The sequence below is a fragment of the Hipposideros armiger genome, unplaced genomic scaffold (assembly GCF_001890085.2).
Source record: "Hipposideros armiger isolate ML-2016 unplaced genomic scaffold, ASM189008v1 scaffold_179, whole genome shotgun sequence".
In the NCBI taxonomy this organism is placed as follows: domain Eukaryota; kingdom Metazoa; phylum Chordata; class Mammalia; order Chiroptera; family Hipposideridae; genus Hipposideros; species Hipposideros armiger.
The window spans coordinates 1,562,394-1,574,470 of NW_017731529.1; the positions used below are offsets into that span (position 1 = coordinate 1,562,394).

The 12,077-nt window shown below is 39.6% G+C and overlaps 1 protein-coding gene across 3 annotated transcripts in view; it reads left to right on the forward strand.

The window, feature by feature from the left end:
• Positions 1-11,519, forward strand: part of NLN (neurolysin) — an 86,678-nt gene extending 75,159 nt beyond the window's left edge. For all 3 annotated transcript variants that reach the window (XM_019652459.1, XM_019652460.1, XM_019652461.1), the window contains exons 11-13: positions 280-408; positions 1,639-1,775; positions 10,274-11,519. In XM_019652459.1, coding sequence (XP_019508004.1) covers positions 280-408; positions 1,639-1,775; positions 10,274-10,408 — 401 coding nt within the window. In that variant the 3' untranslated portion in view covers positions 10,409-11,519. The remainder of the gene's footprint in view (positions 1-279; positions 409-1,638; positions 1,776-10,273) is intronic.
• The last annotated feature ends 558 nt before the right edge of the window (positions 11,520-12,077 follow it).

Below are 12,077 nucleotides of genomic sequence, written 5' to 3' on the forward strand. Positions count from 1 at the left end.
GCCGTCACCGGCGACTCATGGCAGCCCAGCTCCAGGTTGAGCTGTTGTTCAGCATCTTAACTGTAGAGGGCAGTGTCACTGGCCCTCATATTGTGGGATCCGAACCGGGGCCTTCTGGCGTCCCAAGCCTGTTCTTAACCATCGCGCCACTCAGCCAGCCCGCTGCACTCATTTTTGTAATAAGTACTACAGGAATCAGTTTTGAAATCTATGATCCTGTGATCTTAGAACACGTAGTTCCCTTCTACACAACATGTCCAAACATTCTTATGTTATTAGGTCTTCTGACTTTACGCCAGATTGTTTTGAGCAAAGTTGATCAGTCTCTCCACACCAATGCGTCGCTGGATGCTGCAAGTGAATATGCCAAATACTGTGCAGAAATTTTAGGTGTTGCGGCTACTCCAGGTATGTAAATACTATGGCTTGAGTTCATTTCTCCTGTGCAGCCTAGGGTATTCTCCTCACACTGCCAGGACAGGTAAGAGTTTGTCAGGCAGATGACCTAATGTATTTTGTTTCTAATTTCTGTAATCAGGCCATGACTTTCAGATGAGCATGCTCTGGCCATATGAGCTACCCTTTCCAAATGGGCTTGAAGGAAAGGTGGCTCCAGCTTTGCAGCATTTTAGTGTAATCAGGCGTGAGCAATTGGCCTCCACCCCAGAGCAGAGAAAGCCATTCACATTTGGCAGCACCCGCCTGAGTTCTCCCTCCCTATATGCACCACGACTTCCCAATGATTTCAGTAAGAAATTGGCAGAAGAGGCCGTTTCAGAGGGAAGCACAAACTTATGCCTTGTTTCCGATTCTGATATCAATGAAGGCAGTTTGACTTAGCAGTTTCTAACCTGATATTTATGAGATTCATGTGGGTAGGTGGATAGCGGCACACACGTGTGTTTACATTTATATTTATATATTTGAAGCCAACATGTAGTTGTAAGTATATGTAGTTGGTAAGGTGATAATTTTTTCATGAAGGAAGTTGTTATAGAAAGGAATCATTCACATTTATAGAGATAACAAAGGTCAGAATAGTCAGTGGAGTCTTTCTAGGGCCTCACTTTTTATGTGTGATCTGTTTATGGTAAACCCGACAGCAACTTTGTGCCTCAGGCCACTTTGACAAAATCCTTTTTAAAGTAGCCCTAGAGGTAGATTGAATTGGGAAAACGTTTTTAGCTTTTCAAGTAAAGAGCTCTTATTCAGTAATTATGAATGTAAAATAAGTGCCTTTCTGACTCATTATTTAGATACAAAGATGTATGACAAAGTGTAGGCTTAATAGTAGAGTATTTGTAAGATAGGAATGAATGTGTCTAAGGGACAAGAAAGGACTGAGGAAGATTCTGAAACCCTGAGACGCCTGATGGGTGTGGGCAAAACCTCTGAAACTATGGTTAGACATTCCAGAGCTTGAGCCGAAACCAGCTCTGAGGTTGAGCCATCTCGGGAGAGAAGTTTGTAAACATCTTGACCAAGGGCACACAAAAAAACTTGGGTGTACTAGAGATGAAACCCTATCACTCTGTCCTCCCACACCTAGACTCCCTGTAGGGAAACCTGAGCTAGCTGATAACCTGGTGGTAATTAACTTTGGCCATGACATTGATTGAAATGTATCTTTCTTTAAAGGCACAAATATGCCAGCTACTTTTGGACATTTGGCAGGAGGATATGATGGCCAATACTATGGATATCTTTGGAGTGAAGTGTTTTCCATGGATATGTTTTACAGCTGTTTTAAAAAAGAAGGGATAATGAATCCAGAGGTATTGGGTTTTTTTTTTCTCCTTTTATTAATTTCATAGCTGCTCCCTCCCCTGTAACTCCTAGTGTACAATATTTATTACACCTAGATTTTAGAGTAAGAGGTTCGGTAACAGCTTTTTACTTTAAAGTCTTGCATCTCCTTAAATCATACATCAAGTTGCAGTGCTCAAGTGATTAATTCTGTAAGTTAAAAACAAACAAACAAAAAAACCCCTGCATTTTCTCGCTTATTAACATTCCAGTATATTGCATAATTAAAATTCAAAGCGTTGTTTATGCATTTGAGCATTTATAGCTGCTAGTTTTGACATGCACCTTATAATGTTTTAGTTTTATAGAAGATTGGGAAAGAAAACTAAACTCCTTCCTGATATAAATGGTGTGTTTATGTTTTGATATTTTCTACACACTTTCCTTATACATTTTCTGTGGGAGGCCCCCTTTTCCTGTGGCTGGCTTACCCCACCTACTACATAGTTTGTAACCTAAATGCCTTTAAGTAATTTAAGCTGCTTCATTAACCTGAGCCATTCCTTTCCGTGGACAGCGACTTGACTGCCAGGTGGCTGCCAGCCAACCTTCCTGAGTTACAGTCCCCTGTCTCCACTCTTGTTGAAGACTCAGCTGTCAGATTATTTCTAGGGCTGGTGCATTTTCCAGTGTGTTTTTCATTCTGTTTGATTCAGAAATTAGAAGAACAAATGATCAAAATCAGGCTCTCCATGCTTATTTTAACCGACTGATTTGTTCCTTGAACTTTATGTTTCTGGATTGCATAGAGCCTTACACATATGCACTGAAATACATTGATGTAATTTAGACTACCTTCCCTCCCCCAATCACCAAAAAACAAAAACAAAAACAAAAAAAACACCTCCAAGGTACCTACATTCTATACGCTAGACTTTCTAATCACTCCATCTTCCATCCCACCCTACCCAGGACGTTAGGTCCCTTTAAGTCTCCTTCCATTCCCTGGCCAACTCATTTACAATGGTCAACCACTGTTCTCATAAATATCGTGACCTCTACATGACCTTCAGCCAGTGCCTAGCCCTGGATTCCTTCACTGTGTCATTTAGAGATGGTGCCCTTGGGATTCAGAATGTTCTGGAGACGATCATATGACTCCATTAACATGCCCAACTGCAAAGTCATGCTGTCCAACTTCAACTGGACACCCAGTGTTACTCTGCAGCCATGCTCCACTTCCCTTGTTGAGTTCCCGGAGTCCCCACGTAAGCAGATGTCCTCTCTGAGCAGATGATCTCTCCTCTCTCCTAAGAAAATTAAGATCATTGAGAGCAAGTACCTTCATCTTTCTAATTCTTTCTATACATCAATGCTTATCTTCTTTCCTCCTGCCTCAGAGGAGATGTCTCTAATACCAAGCCTTCCTGGTTTGCCATCTTGGAAAAAAATGGGTTATTATTATCGATTCTGATAACCTCATTCCTGCTACTCAGGCATTCTTCCTTTCACAATCTAATTTCTTAGTGTAAGAAACAGTCTTTGCAAACCTCTATTTTCTGGCTTTTGCTTCCATCAACTAAACTGGAAAATTATCCTCTCTGCAAGTTACCAGTGATGACCCAATCGCCAACTTCCAAAGGCCCTCGTCTAGCTTTTTTTTTTGAACTTCTTGCTTCTTGTTATTCCTCTCTTTGTTCACAGCCCTGAGGTTAGCAATCAAATTCCTCCCTTAACTCCCAGAACTCCCTGTGTTTTAGCCAAATTTCTGGGTTCCTATAGGTCTTTCCACCTTCACAAATTTATTCATTGTATTTTTTCCACCTAAAATGCACGCCTTCCTTGTCAATGCCTCTCAGAAATCCTTCCGTTCTTAAAAGCTCTTCTCAAGTGGCTGGTCATTTATGAAGTCTTCCAAATCATCCAAACTAAAAGTGATCTTTCCATCCTCTGAACCGAAGAGTGAACTTGGCCTTGGGGGAAAGGCTTCAGTAAGCTTTTTCTTATGTCTGGAATGTTTAACATAACTATCATGCAAAGTGAAAAAAATCAGATTATAAAATATTATATACCAGAGGACGCAAATTTTTATTTTAAAGCATATGTGTAGGGGAACAGTACATCAAAATGTTGTCAACTGTTATCCTTGGGTGGTAAAACTATGAGGGATTATTAAATATTTTTCTGTACTTTTTATGGAGCTTTTTCTTATATTTACATAGAGTATGGATTATTGTAGAAATTGGAAAGCAATGTTTAAAGAAACACAAAGTCTAGGTATATGAAGACACGATTATGACCTCTTACTGGCTCTTAGTAGTTGGTGAGGCTTCCTGGCATAAGTGCTCCAGCACTTCTTTCAGTGAAGCCTCCTCATTCATCTCCTCTTCCAGCCGTCCAGGTAACAGCCCAAGCACCAAGTACAGATCCCAGTGGATCCCAGAGAAGGAACTTGCAAGTCCGGCAGAAGCAATCCTGCCATTATGTTTCTATACACTTCCTGCTATTCTCAAGCTTCACCGCTTGGCAGGCAGCCAGACTACTCTTAATTTAAACAAAGGGATGGGGTTGAATTTGGAGAAAGCAAGATGACCTACTACTTGGACTTGTTTATTTGTGATGTTAAAAAACAGGTTTCAGTTTTACTAAAATTCTGGATCCCACAGTGCTGTACATTATTCCTCATCTTATGACATGAAGCTGGCTCTAATCCCTTCTTTTTTCTTTCTCCTCAAATACTCTGGAATATCATGTCATTTATTGCTCCCCTGCTGTCATGACAATAGTGAATGTGGTTCCAGTGGCCAAGGAGATTCCCTTTACACCCACCCTCACACTCCTATGGCAGATACTTAAACAGCTTTTTAAATAGACATTTATTCCCTCCTACAGTGTACCGTTTGTTTGGTTTGGTGGGGTTTTCTGTTTGTTTTTGTTCCTTTTTTTCTTTTACAAATGCTTGCACTAAAATAACACCCGATTTACAAAATTCAAGTATCACTTATTAAAAATTAATACTTTGGAATAAAAATCCTAGCCTACGAAAAACACTTAGGTCATTATTACAACTATGTTGTGATGAAGAGAAAGAATTTTTATGGTATAAATTTTTATGGTATAAAAGAAAGAATTTTTATGTTGTGATGAAGAGAAAGAATTTTTATGGCTTCAGATCAAATATGGTTTTTGATCTGAAGTCATGGGAATCAGAGCAATTCCAGTATGTCATGCAGACTTCATTGTCTCAAGGCCCTCATCTTTCATTGTATATTTGGATCGTTTCGAGAGGATAGCAGGATGGCCTTTCAAGGAGTCAGTCCCCGCTAGTCTTTGTCCCCAGGCTCTGAAAGATCATGTATTGTCGACATTTTGGTCATGGTCATTGGTATCAACAAAAAAAACATCTCCAGGCCTTCTCGCTATAACCTCTTGCCATCCTGCAAAGCCCAGAGTCTGTTCTGAGAACCTTCCAGTTGTTCGCAAGCAGAGCTGTCGAAAGCTTGCTACTCACTGGGAAACAGCAATAGGAAGGGTTCAATGTCAACCTCTAGTCGGCTGAATACCAAATGGTAGCAATAGAATATTCTGGGGTACAAGTGTTTCCATTCTGTTTATGAGGGCTTTGATCAAAATATTCGAACTGGCCACGTACCTATAATAGCCTAAAAGTTTGCTACCTCTGGTTTTATCTGTAGTTCTTTATATTCTTCATAGTAAGTTGATAACAACACCTTAACTGTTTAATTCATTTGCTGAATATTATCTAAAGTCTGCTTCTAAGTGGATTATGGAGACTTCGCATTTTCAGACATATCTTTTACTTCTCCAGCTGATCTCTTAAATAACTGGGGAAAGGAACTGCTTGGGATTAACACTTTTCCAGCAAGCTCTAAGAGCTCGTTAAGGTTATCTTTAAGGTCACCAAATGTAGTTTCAAAATCCAGCAGCTAATTATAGGGTTGAAAAAATGGGGCATTTAACTAGGGCCATTTCTTTTTATAAGGCAACTTCATTGTGGGAAATTTTCCTAAGAGGTAATAAACATCGTGGATTCAAAGGCAATTATATTATTAAGCTAGAATAATCTTCTTTGGCATTAGAGAAACTGCAAAGCTTTGTTTTTTCCATCAGTGAAGAAGAAACTCAGCCCAGCATCACTACTGAAAGGAATACCAAGAAAATCAAGAGAAAGTGTAGCTATTGTATTTTAACACATAATGCCATAAGGAAGTAGTTACATCTTACATGCAATAAGTCAGAAACATGCAAAAGAATTACCTGACAGAGAATGTGTAATGTAAAGCTAAGTATTCTAGTGCTTTCCAAATAGCATCTGAGGTCCAGTTCCTGCTGTAGTGTGCTGCCAGAGGAGAATATGAAATTTCCTCTCTCCTCGGGCCTTACAAGTAGATTAACTTCTGCCTCAGCTCTCCTAGCCTAAGCACCCCAAAGCTGATTTTTCTTACACGTCAACCTTTTCTAACAGACTTAGATTTTGCCTGATTTAAGGGACAAAAGAAGGAAATAGGATTGATTTCCAACCTACTTCTTGAATATTTACAAGGCCAGACCTTCTAACTCTTGAATCCCAACCAGCTGGAAGCAGTTTTTCTCCCTTTGTGTTCTTACAGCCCTTCTTTGTGTTTCTCTTAGAGTCCTAAAAATCTGCCTTGTTAATTGTCTATTTCTTTATCTCGCCTACTAGATCATAAGGCCCTGTAATAGAAACTGTTTTATTCATCTTTGTATTTGTCCTCTGCTTCAAAACTGTTACATTTAATTATTACTGTTACAAACGGGTACCTCTTTGCACCCAACAGGTAGTTTCCCCCCACCACCACCTCCACCACCTGCTTCTATTCCTCTATTACCCTACCTCATGCATACTACTACCCAGGGTACCTTTTTTCTCCCGATCCCCTTCCTCCCTTTAAATAAAGATGTATTCTAGTCTCACAAATTGAAACTTTGCCTAAGGTTTCCATTAGGCCTCTTCTAATCAAGCAAAGATTCCCACCACTGCTCTTATTTTCACCTCCCTGACTACCGGCACCAGTCTTTCACTCTTTCCCTCCTTCGTTGTTGTCAGAGGTGTTCTTTTTCCACCCATCTCCCCACCCTCAGAGAAAACAAAAGGTGTGCTGTTGGGAAGGCGTTTACAGATAGGCTGTGGAAGGAAAGGTTTCAAAGTCCACTTTGAAAGCAGGCTGAAGAGCCTGCTAGGTGCCCTGTCCTTGGGTGGATGCTGTCTGCCCTGATGCCTGTTACTCAGTGACTCTGGCTCTACTCCCCAGAGCCAATCACAATGAGGAGGAAGTGGGCAGGGCTGGAAGGCAGGGGGAGTGAGCATGTGCTGCTTCAGAGATGCCAGAGATAGCAGGAGACCCAATCTGTTTCCTATTTATATATTCTCATTACTGATAGATGATGGACGTCCTTCATTCACATAGTTATGATTGCTCTTAAAGTATTGCCTCAAATAAAAGATACATATTCTTAGATACAATGAGCGCCTTGTCTCTCCTACTTAATAGTCCTACTGAATTATATTGCATATTAATAGTGGAGATGAAGTCTCTTGTGCTTTTTTTTAGCTTTATTAAGAGACAGAACTCATTTTAAAGAAAACACCAAACCAGGAATGCGTTTATTTCCCTGAACTGTTTAGGAGAAACTAAACTTGGGGGCAGTGTGAGAGAAAAGGAAAGGAAGGGAGTGCAAGATGACTCGAGTTTACTGAATACCACTATATGTCAAGTATGGTGGCAGGGAGTGCTGGCAATGTGCTGAAACCGTTGCCTCTGATTCCCCATAAACTGAGTGAGGTAGGCATATTCCCACTGAACAGGTACGGAAGCCAAGGCCCAAGGTCACATAGCTGAGGATGAAGCCAAGATTCAAACCTGGGCCTGACTCCAGGACTCCTGGTCTTGCTTTAAGAGAGGACTTGCACAGTTGCCAAAAGATACACTCTAATCTTCCAGGATGAAAAACCACAGAGGTGATTGATGGCGGTTTTCCTTCATAGAAGAGGTAACAGGAGCTGTTACTATGTGCAGATCCTCCTGAAGGATTTTTTTAGCATGAAACATTTTAGTTATTGTCTTAGAGCTTACCTTTCTGCTTTCCTCACAGTTGAAGTTTCTTCATTATATAAACAAAGCAGAGCAATTTACGGCAAAGACTCCCTTCACCTGTGGCATATGTCTCCCAGGCCATGTTCTTTTTCACCCACAGAGCCTGGTTCCTTCCTAAAACACAAAAAATTCACTTAGCTTTTTTTTTTTTTCCTTTTAAGAAAAGCAAGATCCTATTACCAAAACGAGTCTTAAACTCTTCTCCAAACTTCATTGCAAAGGAAATGAAACTATTAAAAGACCATTGCTGTGTAATTCAGGAAATTGAATCAACTTGTTTGGAGCTCTGAGCCGGAGGAGGACTAGAGCTGTTCTCAGCCACATATTGTGAGACTAAACAGGGGCCTGCTCTGCACTGACTTTCCCACTCAGAAGAGGCATGAGCTGGCTTTTCACAACCCCGTGCAGGTCACTCCTCAAAGGCTTGCTTTTCTTTCCTACCTAAAACGGCAGGTCTCTGTACAAGATGAGAATAGTTTGTCAGACGTCAGCATTTTGGGTGGTTTATTTTTTACTTGCTTTAGGTTTTCCTGAATATTCTTATGTTTGGGTAATGAAATTCTTTTTGATAAATAAAAGATTCTCAGATCGTGAGCATTAAGAAGTAAGGTAGATAAATATTAATTACTGAGGTTGGATGATGGTTACATGAGGTTTCATTTTATTAGTAAATATTTACTGTTAGTAAATATTTAAAATTTTCTCTGCTAAATATTTAAAAAGTTTTAATGATAAAGGGATTAAGTATTTTTATGATGCTGCAGATAAATTTAACTCACATTTTCTAAGTTCTTCCTATACTGCTACCCTCAGAGACTACAGTCTTTCCTTACCTTTTCTCCCCCCACGAATTTAACACTGGTCACATTTAGACACATTGGGCAGTGAGTGAAAGGGAAAGGAATTTATGTGAACTGTGGCTGGGCTCAAGAGCCCTGATCTGCTACTTCTTAGAATAATACAGCCTATGACAAGAACAGCCGTCACTCTCATTTTAGATTCTAGGTTGATAGCCAGTTGTGGCTGTTCAGCACTTGAAATGCCGCTAGTGCAACTGAAGAACTGAGATGTGCCGTAAATGTAAAAAACACATTTTGAGGCTTGCAACAACAAATCTCAATAATTTTTTGTATTGATGCATGTGGAAATAATATTGTAGATATACTGGTTGAAATAAAATAGTTTATTAAAATTAATTTCACCTACTTTTTTAAATGTGATTATTAGAAAATTTTAAGTTATGTACATGGCTCACATTATATTTCTATTGGTCAGTATTTATGAGAAGGGAACTTTGGCTAATTATTTACTCCTGATTAGGGATGGTACCTTTAGATGATTAATAAGTGGCAGATGATATCTGTTTATAACCAAAAGATAACCCCCAAAATTTTAATTTTATAACCCTGTAGAACATTAGTTTTGTAGCTAACTTGGTAGATTTCATTCATCCATGTTTTATTTTCTTGAACAGCTTGACTAGACTGATCTCTGATGGTTGCACCAATGCCTGGTGCATTGTTATAAGTCAAAAGTTGTATTACTTTTGTCTCTGGAAATTCTCTAGCTGTTCTTGTACTCTTGACTCTTAGTCCTATTGATCAAATGATATAATGGATATAAAATTAGGTGCAATACTCTGTGAACTATTTATTTTACGTGTGTATTTAGAATTATGCTTCACTGAACTGTCTTGCCTTGCTTCCCTAAAAGAATGGTGAAAAGGAAGTGAAAATATTGAATAACACTGATACTGGATTACAATTCTTCTCTTTCACTTTATCTGCTCCTGAGTTAATGTAAATAAAGACAGCGGAACTGTGATACGTTTTAAAATTACAGATCTGGTCCTCAAAGAACACTTTGCAAAGGTCCTCATCCCCAGCGTTGGACCCACAGAAATGTCTTACCCTACACCGTGGGCTTGTGCTATTGTCCTATGCCCCTCCCCGCCCCTGTAAAGAATAAGGGCTTTTTATAAGCCCCTCATAAAAACAGATCGGAAGCTGCTGGGGCCGTAGCTATTCCACTGTTTCCAGGTACACAGAAACCCTGCTTGTGGACTTCTTGAACACTAGGAACTGTCCTGTATTCCATTTGCCTATCTCTTGTTCCTCTGTTTGTTCACAGTGTCATTTCACTGCTGAGAATCAAGGGAGACAAGACCATAATAAAGGGAAGTGTAGAAAACCCAAGGTCTAAGCTCAGATCTCTTAGCTACCAAAATAAATAAATACCACAGCGTCGCAGGCCCGGCAAAAGAGACCATCCAGACAGAATGAAGCCCAAATCCCTGTTTCTTCACCCCTTCCCCTTTTCTCTTTTGCATCTAGAGATTTGGAAAACTGCTATAACCGTGAATTATTAGGCATGATGTTTTATTTTATTAGGTTGGAATGAAATACAGAAACCTAATCCTGAAACCTGGGGGATCTCTGGACGGCATGGACATGCTCCAGAATTTCTTGCAACGTGATCCAAACCAAACAGCGTTCCTGATGAGCAGAGGCCTGCACACCCCGTAGGCTGGGGCTCTTTGGTAGCCGACCACGTCTGGAGGACAAGCAGACACCACCATGTGTCACTGGCCTGGAAACTGAAGGGAGTTTTGCAAGTGAAAATTTACATTTCTATTGACTGCTTTTTGTTGTTTGAGTTGAAAAAAATGACACAGATGTAAATGGAATCCTAACTACTGTGACCTAAGAAGAGGCCAATTCGAAAATAATTAGACTATAAAATTTCATTAAAAAAATAGATGTGATTTTCTTTTTGATAAAAGTTTCATATGAATGTAATTTGATTTTTTTACTCTTGTAATCTAGATAATATAATGTAAGAGGGCTCAGAATTTTTCAATTGAATCATATACATTGCATAATTTGATCCTTCTTAGATCATGCCGTTTTATACTTGGGATTTCTGGATATAAATGAATCACCATATTCCTCTGGTAAATATTTTCTGCGAACTCTGCATCAACTTGGACTCTGTCTAACAGTCAAGTGTGACCTCTTTGCCTACATACCTCAGGGCCATGGGACTATGCCCCAGTAATGCATTTATCGTTGCGTTTCAGGCCACGTGATTCCCAACTTTCTGCCACACTTAAAATATGTTCCTCCATTTGGGTTTATCTTTTCTGTCTAAAGTCCAGTCAAAGAGTACCAAACAGTTATGAATTTTAACTGAACTAGCCCAACATATATTGCATGTTTTTGTATTTTGTACCGTTTCCCCAAAAATAAGACCATGTCTTATATTAATTTTTGCTCCAACAATCTGTATTTATTCATTTATTCATGTACAAAAATTGACATTTATTCGAACAGTCGTGTCTGGCTGACGATCTTAACTGGGGCTTATGTTTGGGGTAGGGCTTATATGACGAGCATCCTGAAAAATCATGCCAGGGCTTATTTTCTAGTTGGGTCTTATTTTCGGGGAAACACGGTATTAGAGGATTTGGAATCTTGTTTTAGAGGATCCTTTCCACGTCAGCATACAAGATTGTCAGTCTTTTTACATATTTGCCCATTAGAACACTGAGGCAAGTCCAAGGAAGTGTTCTCCTGTTTCTCAGAAGTGGTGGGGACTTTGCCTCCTTCACTGCCCACCTCACCCAGAGTGGCAGGTACACATGTCACAAATGGCCCTTTAGAGAGCTGAAGCTGAGGCAGAGCATGAGTTCAGAAACTCCAGAAGACGGGGTTCTGGACAGAGCGTTTTAGGACAGCTGTGCCCAGTGCTACATGTGCGCTCAGCCTCAGCCATGGGAGTTGGCTCTTCAGTAGTCTGTTTTGTCTGGTGATTTTTATTTGACATGACCCTTTGGAACTCTCTTCTACTAAATATGGGCCTGAATTCCAATTCTGCGACAGACCAGAAAACTCACAGTACTTATTTTTCCTCTAGGAGTCTCCTCAATAAGAAAACCACAACTGGACAAGAAAATTTTTAAATGAAAAAAAACAAACTTTGAATGTAGTCTGCCTCTGCCTCAGTCTTCCAGTTGTTTCCCACTAAGTACCTGAGGTCTGACTTTGCTGGCCAGGGACAAAAGTAAAACCTTTGTGTTCTCCAGTCCAAATGGACTTTGCACTAAATATATATATATATATATATATATATATATATATATATATATATATATATATATGCTGCATAATAAAATTATAAATATCAGGAAAAATC